At 38.3% G+C, this 15,075-nt stretch overlaps 1 protein-coding gene across 3 annotated transcripts in view; it reads right to left on the bottom strand.

Moving 5' to 3' along the window:
- LOC121912609 (sodium/hydrogen exchanger 3-like) overlaps positions 1-15,075 on the bottom strand; it is a 31,306-nt gene that overhangs the window by 8,425 nt on the left and 7,806 nt on the right. Inside the window, exon 3 of one of the 3 annotated variants that reach the window (XM_042434840.1) lies at positions 7,676-7,983. In XM_042434840.1, coding sequence (XP_042290774.1) covers positions 7,676-7,973 — 298 coding nt within the window. In that variant the 5' untranslated portion in view covers positions 7,974-7,983. Of the gene's footprint in view, positions 1-246; positions 775-7,675; positions 8,757-15,075 lie in introns of those variants that run through there. The other 2 variants (XM_042434838.1, XM_042434841.1) reach the window with 2 other exon arrangements.

Raw genomic sequence — 15,075 nt, forward strand, 5'->3', positions numbered from 1 at the left:
AGAATTACTGTGTATGCTAATATATCTAAGACCAGAGTTTTCCCAGTGATAACAGGACAACAATGTAATTATTTCCCATTTGGTGCGTTAAAAATAGCACCACATTATCCTCTTCGACAGAGGAATTTTTCCGTCTGCAACATCTATGACATAACTCACAAAGACTGACTGCTTTGCTATTTTATTTCTCATTTTATATGATCAATACTCATCCTTGAGCTATATCCTCAATTGTTTGTTACATACCCAATTTAGCCAAGCCAGCCACCAATACCCATAATGCAACCAGATATTCGGTATCCACATGGTGCCACTTAAATGTCACGATGGGTATCCCTGTGGAGCCGGAGCCATGGCTGCGTTCGCTCTGGTTGGTACTAGAATCTGGATGCTTTAGCGCCTCGTCCCCCTGAACCCCTGTGACCCCTGTGATGAGGCAAATCAGCAACACCGACCCCAGCAGCCAGAGGTGTGCATGTCCACAGCGTCGCATTTGATCATATAAATAAAAGAAACAGAGTGAGAAGAGAAGCCACACTCCAAACAAACGTCCTTCGTCTTGTGCCTGTTTAATCTCAGATGTCAAGGAGGAAAAGAGTTTGTCACACTTCTTATCCCTCCTGGGTTTTTTTTTTGTGTGTGAGCTGAAGTTTTGCTTCCTCTGTCTTACTCACTCTCTGTTTACTATCACTATCTCTTCACTTCTCTTTCCTTCTAGTTCTCCATCTTTCTTTGTCTGTGTGTGATGTTGTATCCTCATTCCTCCCACAGTCTGTGGTCAACAGTGCAGTGATATCAGAAGTGTGCAGAACCCTGGACTCAGCCTTTTATATATATACAGTATCTCCTCTATGACCAAGGTTATGTGTGTGTGCATGTGTGTGTGTGTGTGTGTGTGAGAGTTTAACTTGGAGGACTGAAGAGGGGGAGTAACGGATGTGCAAGAAAGGTCTCCAGTTATTCAGTCACATTTGAAACACTCACCACTCATCGCTTTGTTTGTGCTTTCCGGTCTTTAACGCATCCACTGAAGTATGTCATCACACATTTTCAGTGTGTGTGTGTGTGTGTGTGTGTGTGTGTGTGTGTGTGTGTGTGTGTGTGTGTGTGTGTGTGTGGGTGTGTGTAGGAGTGTGTGTTTCTGGGAGTAAGGGAGTAAGGGCCTCCAAGGAGCAGTTACACTTATATCTGCTTATAACTACATTAAAGTAAATGATTTGTTAAATGTTTATATACTACTTATAAATAGGGTTTAAATAAAGTTTTACTGTCAAGGGTTATATCCTTATTAAACAAATTCCTATCTGTGTGTGTGTGTGTGTGTGTGTGTGTGTGTGTGCGTAGGAGTGTGTGTTTGGAAGTGAGGGAGTAAGTGATTGGATTAGAGGTCATTTGATAGATGTTGAACAGATACCTGTGTGTGTGTATGTGTGTGTGTGTGTGTGTGTGTGTGTGTAAGTAAGTAACATTTCCACTGCTTCATCTCACAGCTTTGTGTTTAGTAATGATTGACGTTGACGTTACTCAATCTTAGTTAAAGCCTCTCTGTGTCTTGACGTAAGAGGCATGTGAAAGCTGTTCTCGAGCACACCCTCAAATAAACTAACTGCTATTATGTTATAATGGAGCTATGATTTAGTTAATGAGCTTATTCCTTTGTTCAGTCCTTAAATTTTGGACTTTAGTTTGAAAATAAAATATCCGTCATTTATAAAAATCTTAAAAGTAAGTCTGGGGATATTCTACAGTTTTTTTAATGTCAACAAATCCCATGAAAAGACCACAACCATACAGTTGACTAATATCACAAACAAGTATTGTATGATAGTGTAGTGAAAGGTTGATATACAGTTAACTTATTCCTCTGCACCATAGAGCACCATCGTTGTCTAAAAACTATGAAACACATCAGTGATCCACATCATTTTGAGTCAGTCCCACAAACACCATCCTGCTGCATAAATACACACCAAAGCACTAATGTGTCTTATTCCACAGCTGAAAATAGTCCCCAACAAATCCACTATGTACTCCTAATTAAGTAACGTGTCTGCTTAAAACTACAGTGCCCAGCTGTTTTAGGAAATTACTGAGACTTTTTAAAAGCCAGGGACCTTTTTTGCATTCACAGTTTTGCATTCTTGATCTGGTTTTTGCTCTCTACCAACTCCTGAGGGAAATAACTCCCTCTTTTAGCTGCTAAATGCTCCACTATGTTCACCAGCTAGTCTACAGCTAACTGTGTCTGTGCTGTTCGATGCTGGTAGTGTAAAGTGGGTTTTTAGAGCTTTTTCTCAGAAAACAGCTGCCTGCTGTGGCTGAAAACGATACTATGAGCGTTGAGAGTGAACCAAAACAGTAAAGTTGCAGCCGGAGAGCTAAACAATGAGCTGGACTCACTATAAAGCTCTGTAAAGCCGTGGGGAGCTGCAGAGTCGTTGATAATTCTCTATGGGTTCATCACTATGAGCGACATGGTTATTATAAAAAATATTGATAATGGCCACTTTAAAGATGTACATCCTCAGCAGGAACCAGTGGGCTTGAGGTTGAGGACTACAGAAGATGGAAAGTATTAGTTTGTCTTTGGAGACAAAGCGAATTGATAAATCGGCTTTCCACATCTTTCTGTTCGTACTGTCTTCATTCTCCTAAACACTGATTCACTGAAGTTTTTTGCCTTATAACTGGATGTTTTTTTTTACCCAACTGTCCCGTCCTGTTTGAGCAGGACAAGGCACAATAGTGTCGGCTGCCGTCACTGGTAAGATGGACTGGTTTGATGATTAGATGCGTAAGCTGTCACACAGGTGTGAGCCTGTATGTCTACTAAGAGCTTTATGTTTATCTATTGAATAATTAAAGCAGCTGTGTGATAGACATCGTATTGGTTTCTGATGTGCCTTAAACGCTGTAAATCATCTTTAATAGAACATTTAGCTTCACAGTCACACAGGAATCCCCCTGTTCAGCCTTATTAACTAATGACCTAATATATCCTGCTAATAAGTGGCCGGCCGTTAACTTAAACCTTTCAATCATTGTAGAACGTCCACAGCTCTGTCCACATGTTTAGCTGCTACAAAGAGAGGTCAACTTCATGGTGAAAGAGAAAGGTCAGATAAAGGTTATTTTGAGACTGGGAGGAAGAGTAGCGACTGTTACAGATCACTGTGTTATGGTCTGTAAAGTTAAGCAGCTGTGACAAAATTTTTGGTCAATGACGTGTCATTTGTGACCTCACCCAGCGACTGGAAGCAAATGCAGCTAAAAATATAGACATTTTAGGTATAAACCTGTTGTTTTTTTATTCTGAGAAAAGACAAATGAGTAAAACACCTAAATTACAACATTACCAACATTAGGGAGTGAAAATGTCAGACACTAAATGACATGACAGGAAATGTTACAAATGTTCTTGTGTCCCTGACCTGATCCTGTAAGATATAGTAACTGAGGAGAAACTGAGGAAATACATATTAAATTGAAACCAACTAAAACAGGTGAACAGGAAGTTTAACAGCACATCACAGATGAATAAATTTATTTATTGTCCATTGTTCATCATTTAGAAGCGAAACATGACTGCACTGTGGAGAATGAAAGAAAGCAATTGTTGTAAATCTGGACAAAAGGAAATAAGATCTGAGGAAAATTTATGCTTTTAAATAAAGGAAACATTTCTAAACCTCTACCTTCATGGCACTTTTTAGATTTAACTTGAAATACTCTAATCTCTCCAACTTGCAAATTTTGGGAAAATTTCTTTCTGCAAAAATCATAAAGACAGATGTCAGTAGCTACAGAAGCACCTGCTAAAACATTAATAACATATGTCTTTGTTATCACTAATAATCTCTATTGTTAGCAAGTTACTAACAATACAAACACACCGCTGTAATGTTTTACACCAAACGAAGCACAGATTAACACTGAAGCTGCCAAAACTGACCCTTCAACTGTAACTACTTGTAGACTGAAAAAAAAAGCAGCTGATTGTGTCCAATTTCATTGTTTGGTCATCCAGAGAGTCATTTCCTCCATCATATACGGACAACCACAGTCCCATATTTATGTCAGTGGAGTCGTACACAAACACACATACACACACACACACACACACACATATACACATGCATGCTTGTTCATTTACATTGTCCACAGTGCTGCAAACCATTTACTTTTGTTGTGTATACACAAAATGCTATTGACCATGTTCAGTTATCACGGATCTAGACAGGACAAGACAGGTACTCAGACTTCTTATAGCGTGATATTCAGCAGAGGTCAAGCTCTCTTTAGGCCCCCATTTGTTACTACTGAATTATAATGAAGGTGTAATTTTTCCAAGTTAAATGAAAGCATTTGAATTTAAAGGGGACATATGCACATTTCAAGGTCTATATTTATAATCTGGGACTCCATTGGAATATCTTTGCATGACTTACAGTTCAAAAAAACTCTTTATTTATCTTATACTGGCCTTTTACGCAGCCCCTCAGTTCAGCTTCTGTCTGAAACAGGCCGTTTTAGCTCCCTTTCTTAAAGGACCCCTCCCGAGGAGCCCACTCTGTTCTGATTGGTCACTTTCCAGAGGCTGTGTTGTGGCCGACTTCCAGCCGCTTGTGAGGCTACTATCTAACCTACAGTATATATATACTATATATAACTGTGAAACACACTATAATAGCAGGATTTCACAAAAACAGCTGCTGTGGCTGAAAATTATGCTATGAGAGCACTCATTTGATATTGTTATTATAAAAAATATCAATCATAGCAGGGTAGGGATAATGGAGAATATTAAGAGACAGACTCACACTGTTGGTTTTGGTATTTATAAGAAAAATCTAGAATAATGGCAGCCTTATTCTTTAAATGGCCACTAAACCTTTTGAAGGAGGCAAACTGCATGACTGACGACATACTGTACTGTCTTAAATTCCCCTAAACGCTGATTCACTGAAGTTTATGACTTATGACTGAATGTTTTCTTTGCCCAACTGTCCTGTCCTGTTTGAGCAGGACAAGGCACAATAGCATTGGCCACCATCATTGGTAAGGTGGACTGGTTTGATTAGATGCGTAAGCTCTCACACAGGTGTGAGCCTGTATGTCTACTAAGAGCTACTAAGAGTTTATGTTGATCTATTGAATAATTAAAGCACCTGTGTGATAGACATCGTATTGGTTTCTGATGTGCCTTAAACGCTCTAAGTCATCTTTAAAAGAACATTTAGCTTCACAGTCACACATGACTGTTCAGCCTTATTAACTAATGACCTAATATATCCTGCTAATAAGTGGCCGACCTTTAACTTAAACCTTTCAATCATTGTAAAACGTCCACAGCTCTGTGCACACGTTTAGCTGCTACAAAGAGAGGTCAACTTCATGGTGAAAGAGGGAGGTCAGATAAAGGTTATTTTGAGACTGGGAGGAAGAGTAGCTACTGTTACAGATTACTGTGTTATGGTTTGTAAAGTAAAGCAGCTATGAAACATTTTTCTCAATGAAATGTGTCATTTGTGACCTCACCCAGCGACTGGAAGCAAATGTAGATAAAAATACATTTCACTGTATAGTCACATTTTAGGTATACGCCTGATGTTCTTAATTCTGAGAAAGGTCAAATAAAATACATCTAAATTACAACATTACCGACATTATAGGAGGCAATCTGTAGGAAGTGAAAATGTCAGACACTACATGACATGACAATAAATGTTACAAATGTTCCTGTGTCCCTGACCTGATCCTATATGATATAGTAACTGAGGAGAAAATGAGGAAATACATATTTAACCAACTGAAATAGTTGAAAAGGAAGTCTAATAGCCCTAACCTACATTTATTGCTCATTGCTCTTCATTTAGAACCAGGCAGAGAGACATTACTGCACTGTGGAGAATGAAAGAAAGCAAGCATTGTAAATCTGGAAAAAAAAAAAAAAAGGTAATAAGATATGAAGACAATTGATGTCATTGTCTGCTCTTCTATGCTCATAGGGCGCACATATTGTTTGTGTTTTTGTTTATGTAATACCAGTAATACTTTATTGGGCTGATGTGTTTCAGTCTCTTTAAATATAAGGTTGTAAAATCGGTGATCACATCCCACAAAACACTACTTCTTTTGCATTCTTTACTCAAAATGACAACTTCTTGAATACATCAGTACAACACTTGGAAAACCTTAGTAACAACCTCAGCGACCAAGGATACGCTGTTTATAGATATGCAGTAAGGTAGAAGAAAACCATCGCACACGAAGCATTCAGAGCAAGTTGAAGCCCTGACTTTTGACTTACATTTCTACATTGTTAACCTCAAGTTTTGGAGTTTTGACCATGTTTAACATAGATATATGACGTCATTACAGTATATAAATCACAGAAAACCAGAAAAAGCCATTTAAAAGACATTTTAGAACATGTAGCATGCTATTGAGTTTAGGACAGTACCACGAATGGATACATATAGGATTTTACAGACCCAGTGGCCCATTAAAACCATGAAATAAGGTGATAGGCAATATGGCAATACACTGCATTTTTCTATACACTTAGGCCGCTATTTCCTTTAATATCTGGTTGTTTTAGAGCATTGCAGGCTATGCTGCTTTATGGCAACATTGGATTTACAGGATTTTGCATCAAGGTAGTAAAATACCTTGATTTGTCGAGTGTATTTTATTAATTGAATCAACAGATATTTGCATTTTGTTGTTTTATCTTGATTGAATGTCCATAAAGTTCACCGTATCCCTATCACCATATACATTTCAATTTTACACATATCACTAGTGGTGAAAGTAATGAAGTACATTTACATAAGTACTGTACAAGTTGAGGGATGTTATTTGTATATTTTAATTTGAATATTTTGTATTTCCATTTTATATTACTTCATTACTCAATTTTTTAGAGGAAAACAGTGATATAGCTGGGGTAAACAAAATGTTAGAAACATGCAATAGAAATTCAGCAGCATCATAAACTGCAGCCCCCAAAATGACCATAAAGATGAATCATTGCCTCACTAGAAGCTGAACAATGCAACATTGATAGAGGTAGGATTTATTGCAGTGTTGTTGTATTACACCGCTTTCATTTTAGTACAGTGTACAGTAACTAATAAACTGGCGACTGAGTGTATGATATTGTCTATTGTTGATGAAACTACACTCCGGTGTAAAATTAGCAAAAATTAGCTCTGCATTGACCAGCCACAACATTAAAATACTGCTTAGACATTAATATAATAAAAATATAAGAATATATACTGTATAAAATCATTTAACATTCTGCCTAACAAGTACATTTCTTACTTGAGTATTTTTTACTCATATTTCTGTACTTTTACGTCAATAACATTGTATGCAGGACTCTGATAATTGATAACATTGTGATATTGGTACTTTAACGTAAGTAAAGGATCCAAAATACTTCTTACAGAAGTACATATCACCAACCCTTACCTTGGATGTGTTAGCTCAGCACTCTACTCATTGACAAAATATCTTAATCACCATCAAATGTTACCTCTAATTACACCACTTCAACGAGTTTCTCACAAACATGAAAAACTAAACTGTATTTGCTATTTGCTGTATTTGCTGAGCTGTATTTAATGTAGCCTGGAAAAATGAACCCTCTGTGGTTGGTAGGACTCACTGAGTTTGCACAGCCAGCAGACCAGGATCCAAACAGCCACCAGGTATGGGGTGGTGACATGGTGCCACTTCCAGCTCACAATAGGTAAGGTGGTGATGGGCCCTCCTCCGTGGCCGTCATGGCCACTGTCTCCATGGCTCGAATCATGGCCTCCGCTCGAATCATGGCTTCCACTCGAGTTATGGACCGAACCATGCCCGTCCCCGTGGCTTGTGTCTGAGCTCGGGGTGGCTGGATGGCCATGGTCTGAGCTTCTGGAGTTGGCCTCGACAGCCAGGCTTGACCCTCTGGACACCATCAGCAACACGCTAAGAAAAAGTGCAAATCGCCACATAGCTGCCATGATTGGAAAAATTACTACAGAAATTCTTAGGCAGCTATTACACAGAGCTGTTGACTCAGTGCTCAGGTCAACCGCAGATTGTGTAGCACTCTCTCATTCCTTTATTGTGTTTCCTCCTTCCTTCTCAGGTCTCTTTTGACTTTGCCCCAACACACATGCACATCTTTATCTGGCCTGAGCATAGTGGCCCGCTCTCTGCTCTCCTCTCTGCCAAGGATACAGCTTTTCAAAGCAGGTGAGGCTCAGCCCATCCTGATGCTTGATCCTCCCACTTTCTACCCAGCCCAGCTAGTTTGGCCACTTTACTCAATGGAAGTTTTGGTCTTCCCATCCTTTCTTCATTGGCTGTGAATGGTTTATAAGTATGTTGTCACTGACGCTTAACTAAATTATATCCAAAATGGCTTTATTTTTGAGGCAATTCCTTCTTAAATACTTTTAAAGTCCTACAAATGATTGATGTTGCTGTCACACATGACTGGATATTTGACACTTTAAATAGAAAATTAAATCTACCATATCCCCACCTTATTTTCCTAGTTTTGGTTTTGGTTCACTTATACCTGGTTGTCAATGAGATACAATACAATCTAGCAAGCAGCATGAGTAATCAGACAGGTCCCAAGTTTATACATTATCCCAACCTGGAGACCCCACTGAAGGATCTAAATTTAGGGATCACAAAATAACGAATGGGAAAACACAAAATTGTATCTCTAGTTGTATTTTATTATCTGTCTTTTTTTCTCCTGTGAGATACTTTGGTTGGAGTAGTCACAACTCATAGATATATACAATATTCTTCTGAGGCGGCACAAGGAGACACAGCTTCATTTTAAGCAGTCAGAAGTCTGAAAACTGTTAAGAAACACAGATAATGGCACATGATAAAGCACTTAGAGAAAGTGCTCATTGTAAAAATAGATTAGATTAGTTACTTCCCGGTTCATTCATGCTCACTATTGTTGTGCACACTTGCTGCTTTACAGTGCAATGGACAATTGTAAAATATATTTTGTTCACTCGTGTTTTAGCTTAAAGATAAGTGGTTTAGACAATAAGGTTAAACTGGGGATTTGTTTTAAACCTGTCTAACGTTTTGACCCAGGGGACGGACTGGCAACAAAAAGCAACCTGGGAAGTGGCCCCAATTTGATACACCAAATTCAAACTGACACAACATGTTTGCATCAAATCTCTCCCTTTCTGACTCTGCAACTGAATTTTCCAGATGACCATTAATTAGTTGTATTCAATCAGTAAGACCACATAAGAGTGCGAAACATATCTATTCTCCAGTTACTTTTAAACTCTATTGTTCAGTGGCACTGGCTGGTCGTCACAAAGACTTCCTCAAAACTTTCCCCGTCTGACTCACATTCATCTGTTTGTTAAAATTGCAGACATCATTTGGACTGTCTGATATGAGAATCAAATATTGTTGTATTCATTAAATTCATGATGAATAGTCCAACCTTGACATAGGCAAATACATACAGTGCTGCTTGAAAGTTTGTGAACCCTTTAGAATTTTCTGTATTTCTGCATAAATATGACCTAAAACGTGATCAGATATTTAGACAAGTCCTAAAACTAGATAAAGGGAGACAAAAGAAAATCATTTTTCTCATTTTTTTCATTTATTTATTGAGGAAAATTATCCAACCTTGAGCCCTTGCTTTCAGTAACTGGTGTGACCCCCTTTTGCAGCAATAACTTCAACCAAACATTTCCAGTAACTGTTTATCAGCTCTGCACATCAGCTTGGGGGAATTTTAGCCCATTTCTCCTTACAGAACAGTCTCTACTCAGGGATGTTGGTGGGCTTCTTGGCATGAACTACATACTTCAGGTCCTTCCACAGCATTTCTTTAGGATTAAGGTCAGGACTTTGACTTGGCCATTCCAAAACATTATCTTTCTTCTGCTTTAATCATTCTTTGGTACAACGACCTGTGTGTTTAGTGTTGTTGTCTTACTGCATGACACACTTTCTGTTGAACTTCAGGTCACAGACGGATACCTTGACATTTTCCAGCTCCATCAATGATTGCAAGCTGTCCTGGTTCAGAGGCAGCAAAGCAGCCCAAACCATGATACTACCACCACCATGTTTCACAGATGGGTTAGGGTTCTTATGCTGGAATGCAGCGTTTGCTCATCGCCAAACATAATGCTTTTCATACAAGCCAAAAATTTCAAATTTGGTCTCATCCATCCACAGAACATTTTTCCAATCACCTTCTGGCTTATCCGTGTGGTTTTGCGCAAACCGTGGACAGAAACAATGTTCTTTTTGGAGAGAAATGTTTTTTTTTCCTTGCAACTCTGCCATGCACACCATTGATGTTCAATGTTCTCCTGATGGTGGACTCATTAACACTGACTGTAGCAACTGCAAGAGGGATCTTTAGTTTCCTAGACATTACCCTGGGGTCCGTTGTGGCCCCCCAAACTAATGCACGCCTACTCTTGGTGCGATCTTTGTTGTTCAACCACTCCTGGGGAGGGTAACAATGGTGTTGAATGTCCTCCATTTGTACACGATCTGCCTGACAATCGACTGGTGGAGTCCGAACTCTTTAGAAATGGTTTTGTAACCCTTTCCAGCCTGGTGAGTATCAGCAACTCTTCTTCTAAGATCCTCAGAAATATCCTTTGTTTGAATTGATAATCCTAGGGGTTCACATATTTTTGCCACGCACAAATATGTAACATTGGATCATTTTCCTTAATAAATAAATGAACAAGTGTAAAGTTTTTGTCTCATTTGTTTGACTGATGTCTCTTTATCTAGTTTTAGGACTTGAATGGAAATCTGATCACGTTTTAGGTCATATTTATACAGAAATAGAGCAAATTCTAAAGGGTTCACAAACTTTCAAGCAGCACTGTATGTGGTGTGTTATACAATATACTTGCTATTAATCTTGTAATGTGACAATAAATAACTTGAAAGAAGTAGTCTTACCTGAGCGTATTACTGATATATAACAGTCAATAAAGCACACACCTCTAACTGGGTCTGTGCTGGTTCCTGCTTCCTCCTCCTCAATCCTTTCTCTTTATGTTCAGAGCCATGTTCACATGTTTGTTCAGATTGCAGAGTAAATGTTTAACAGATCATTTTAATTGCTGCGCTGGCAATCAAATATTATATGTCTTATAGGATATAATGCCAATAAGAATTGATGCCTCAGTGAAATTTACTTCTTCTTCTACTTCTCTGAATGTTTGTGCACTGACTAGTTAAAGCTTGGAAATGATCAAACCTAAAACAGAACTCTAGGATTGAAACCTAAAGGTGAACAAAAACATTTTGTTCTTTAGTTAGTTAATCTAGCTTTTGTTCACAGCATAGAGCATGTCAGCATGACAAAGCACCTGCTCCCTGTTCACTCCTCTTTGATGTTTCTGCTGCTTAAATAAATCCATTATCTTTTCACACTTTGCAGCGTCAGACAGCAAATCCTTTTTCTTTTTATGGCGCGACTTCTTTGCACGGCCAGACGCAGGTTTTCTCTTTCTATCCATGTTTCAGCGAATGAGTGCTAGATTTTTTCAATTTCAGTTGTGAAAGCCGGTCAATGGTCAACTCATCAGTGAGGAAAGCGTCCAAGAAACTTTGGACATTTTAATGCTGAGAATATTTAACTGCTACCTGCTATTACGGCCATGTCGCTGCAGCTACGATGATCTATTGAATATCTGTATATAGGCTATATAATGCCAAGGTTGGGAAAAAAAGACCGGCCCTCAGAGAAAATTCCCAAACTTCCCAATGGCCTGTCCACTTCTGGTTTGACCACTCATATTGCTTGCCCTGAGTTCATCAGTATTGCTTCAAAACATCTGCTTGTCAGTTCATCAAACGTATTGATGGGGCTGTGACCGATCAGTTTTGTAACTTTCAAAAACCGACAGTATGACTATCATGCCTACTTCATGTGGCGATTGGCAGAGTGTTTGAACTTCTCTCTCGAACTTTTCTTTTTTAATTCTTTATACAACTACTGTACCTCTGTCACTGTTGATGTTTAAAATGGAGTGCAACACTATGAGTGTCTTCGAGGAGAGACTGACTGTCTTTAAGAGTGCGGCGTTATCCCCATTTGTACAATTTGTTGCGTCACATCCCTCTCTGGGACGACAGGCTTTTTGTCCCATCTTTGCATGTAGACATTTGGAACAGCTAAACATACTTTTGCCTTTGAATGCAGTCAAACAACACTTTTGCTTGTTTGAAGCACACTGAGACCTTAATGTCATCACATCCCTAGTCTCGCATAGCCAGACCTATCATCACACTTTGTTTTAGCGCTGTGCCAGCGCTAGAGAAAGGTCTGGCTGAACCCATGATCATTCTGCTATAGGAGGAGGATGCATTAATGGCGCCCTTGCAAAATAGTGTCCGGGGAGAACTTATTTAGGTAGTTTACCAAAAGAAAACGCCACATAAAACAGTAAAAGACGTATGTCGACTATGTGATACAACTTTTACTGATAAAAAAGACAAACCTGGAGGTGAAGCCTGCCTATACTTTAGCTCTGGAGGAGCTCACTGCTCCAGATTCCCGGAGCTGTACAATTAATCATTGTTTGTTTACTGTGACATAAACAAAATTAGCCTATAATGCTTTATTTCATAGGCTACTCAGCCAACAACATGATTTTGAAGGTAAAATGGCATTTTTATTTTTTAAATGACAGAAATATAGACTAGGCACCTTTTTCTTACTAAATAATACACAGTGGAAACATGAGAAATTGTGTATTTTATCATCATTGTCAAGTCCAAGGCCAGCCTGCCAAATAACTCTACTATAAACTTGATATTGGCCACAACGGAACGTGATGTCTGCAGCGCTGCTTGAACAGTCCGCCCCCTGCCAACGACTTCTTGAGGACTTGCAGCGAGCAGCCAGTGACCAGAATGCCCGCTGCTGCTCGTGAATCTTTTGAGTGTGAGTGCCCAGTAATAAGGAAAAAATCATCTTATCAAGTCCTCTTATATTGATCATCTGAATTGGTCATCTGAACTGCGTCACTTCCCCACGTAACAATAACTACAGCTGTTAGATGGTGTAAAGATAACCATAGGTTGTTATTGCTGGCCTGAATTTTAGACCTTACTGTTGCTTTTTCTTGTGAGGACGGGCCAGGCTCACTTCGATAAAAGAGAGCCGTTTCCTCATCACTGCATCCTGTGACTATTAACATGAATGTATAAAGTAATGATCTGATGTAACAAGGACAGGAAGGCAGTTTGACCTGTTTGTCTCCTTGGAGAGTAACACCTGCACCCTCTACATCCCCTTCCTTGCCACGCTGCACAGTGACTGTGTTGAGCCTTCATTGCCACTATACACATGTGTTTAGGTGACAGAGACTTGTAAATGAACCTTAGTTTGTACATGCCGTTTCTTTTCCATGAGCCGTAAATCAAGGTCTAACTCCCAGCTGGGCACAATCCCTTAGTTACAATTTAAACAGCCATATAAGCATAAATCTCAATTGAGAGGAACTGCAGGATACTTCAAACATTCTGTCACTGAGGAAAAGTCAGGTCTGTTGAGGAAATGTGCCATGAAGGCGTTTCCAGAAAACCAGTATATATAATAGATACACAAAAGAGGGGATTTTCCTCTTAATGTTTCCTGCTTTTCGTGTACACACAAGTGGCACCCACCCACACACACACACACACGGATAGGAATTTGTTTAATAAGGATATTACCCTTGACAGTGAAACTTTATTTAAATCCTATTTATAAGCAGTTAACAATTGGTTTATAACCTGCTTTAATGTAGTTATAAGTAGATATAAGTGTAACTGATAATGAATGACAACATAGTAAAACACGTTAAAATATGTCTTCATAGGGAATTTATGAATTGTTGACAAATTCTGTGCATTAATAAACTTAAAAATATCCTTTTGTCTGCTTCTAACAACATTACAGTGTGTTATAAACTATTTATTAAATGTTTATATACTGCTTATAAATGTTAAATAGGGGGACTTAAAGTGAAGTGTCACCACTTTGATTTATTAGCCTTACAGTGAATAAGCACTTTACAATAAATACACAAAAGAGGGGATTTTCATTTGAATGTTTCCTGCTTTTAGTGTACACAAAAGTGGCGCGCACACACACACACACACACACACACACACACTTGGATAGGAATTTGATTAATAAGGATATTACTCTTGACAGTGAAACTGTATTTAAATCCTATTCATAAGCAGTAAGCAGTATATAAACATTTAACAATCGGTTTATAACCCACTTTAATGTGATTATAAGTAGATATAAGTGTAACTGATAATGAATGACAACATAGTAAAACACATTAAAATATGTTAAAATATGTCTTGACTTCTTCCTCTTGTCTGCTTCCAACAACATTACAGTGTGTTATAAACCATTTATTAAATGTTTATATACTGCTTATAAATGTTAAATAGGGGGATTTAAAGTAAAGTGTCACAACTTTGATTTATTAGCCTGAAACAGAATTCTTAAGTTTGATATGTCGAACTGATGGATCTGCAGAATTTTTATATTCAAATAAGCATCGTGGATTAAAGGAAAGTAAATCTAAATTGCCTTGAGCTGCTGTGTTAAAAATATAGAAAATTTAGGGAAAACAGCTTCAAGAATTTTCTCCTGAATCTCTAAACAAGTGTTTGATATATTCTACGAACCAAAAAGCTAACAAAGAGAACAATAATTTATTCACTAAACACGAAACAAACAAAGCGACAAACATCTGCCCTCTTTCTCCAACTCTGGTTCTCATCACTGCATTAATCTGAAAATAAGACTCTTATTAACACTTCAAACCACAGTGAAACCTGCACTATGTAAAAAAAAACTGAATAACAGGTTATCATTTGATGTATTTCTTCAATATATCATACATGTTTCAGACAGTGTTTAAGTTCAATTTAGTGTTAGTTTGTGTTTCACACATGTTCTAAATTCTTCTGTGCTATGTCTATTCTAAACTTAGTTCTTTGCTGTGTAAGATGAGGCAGTTTATTCTGTTA

This window comes from Thunnus maccoyii, chromosome 15, assembly GCF_910596095.1.
Source record: "Thunnus maccoyii chromosome 15, fThuMac1.1, whole genome shotgun sequence".
Taxonomy (NCBI): domain Eukaryota; kingdom Metazoa; phylum Chordata; class Actinopteri; order Scombriformes; family Scombridae; genus Thunnus; species Thunnus maccoyii.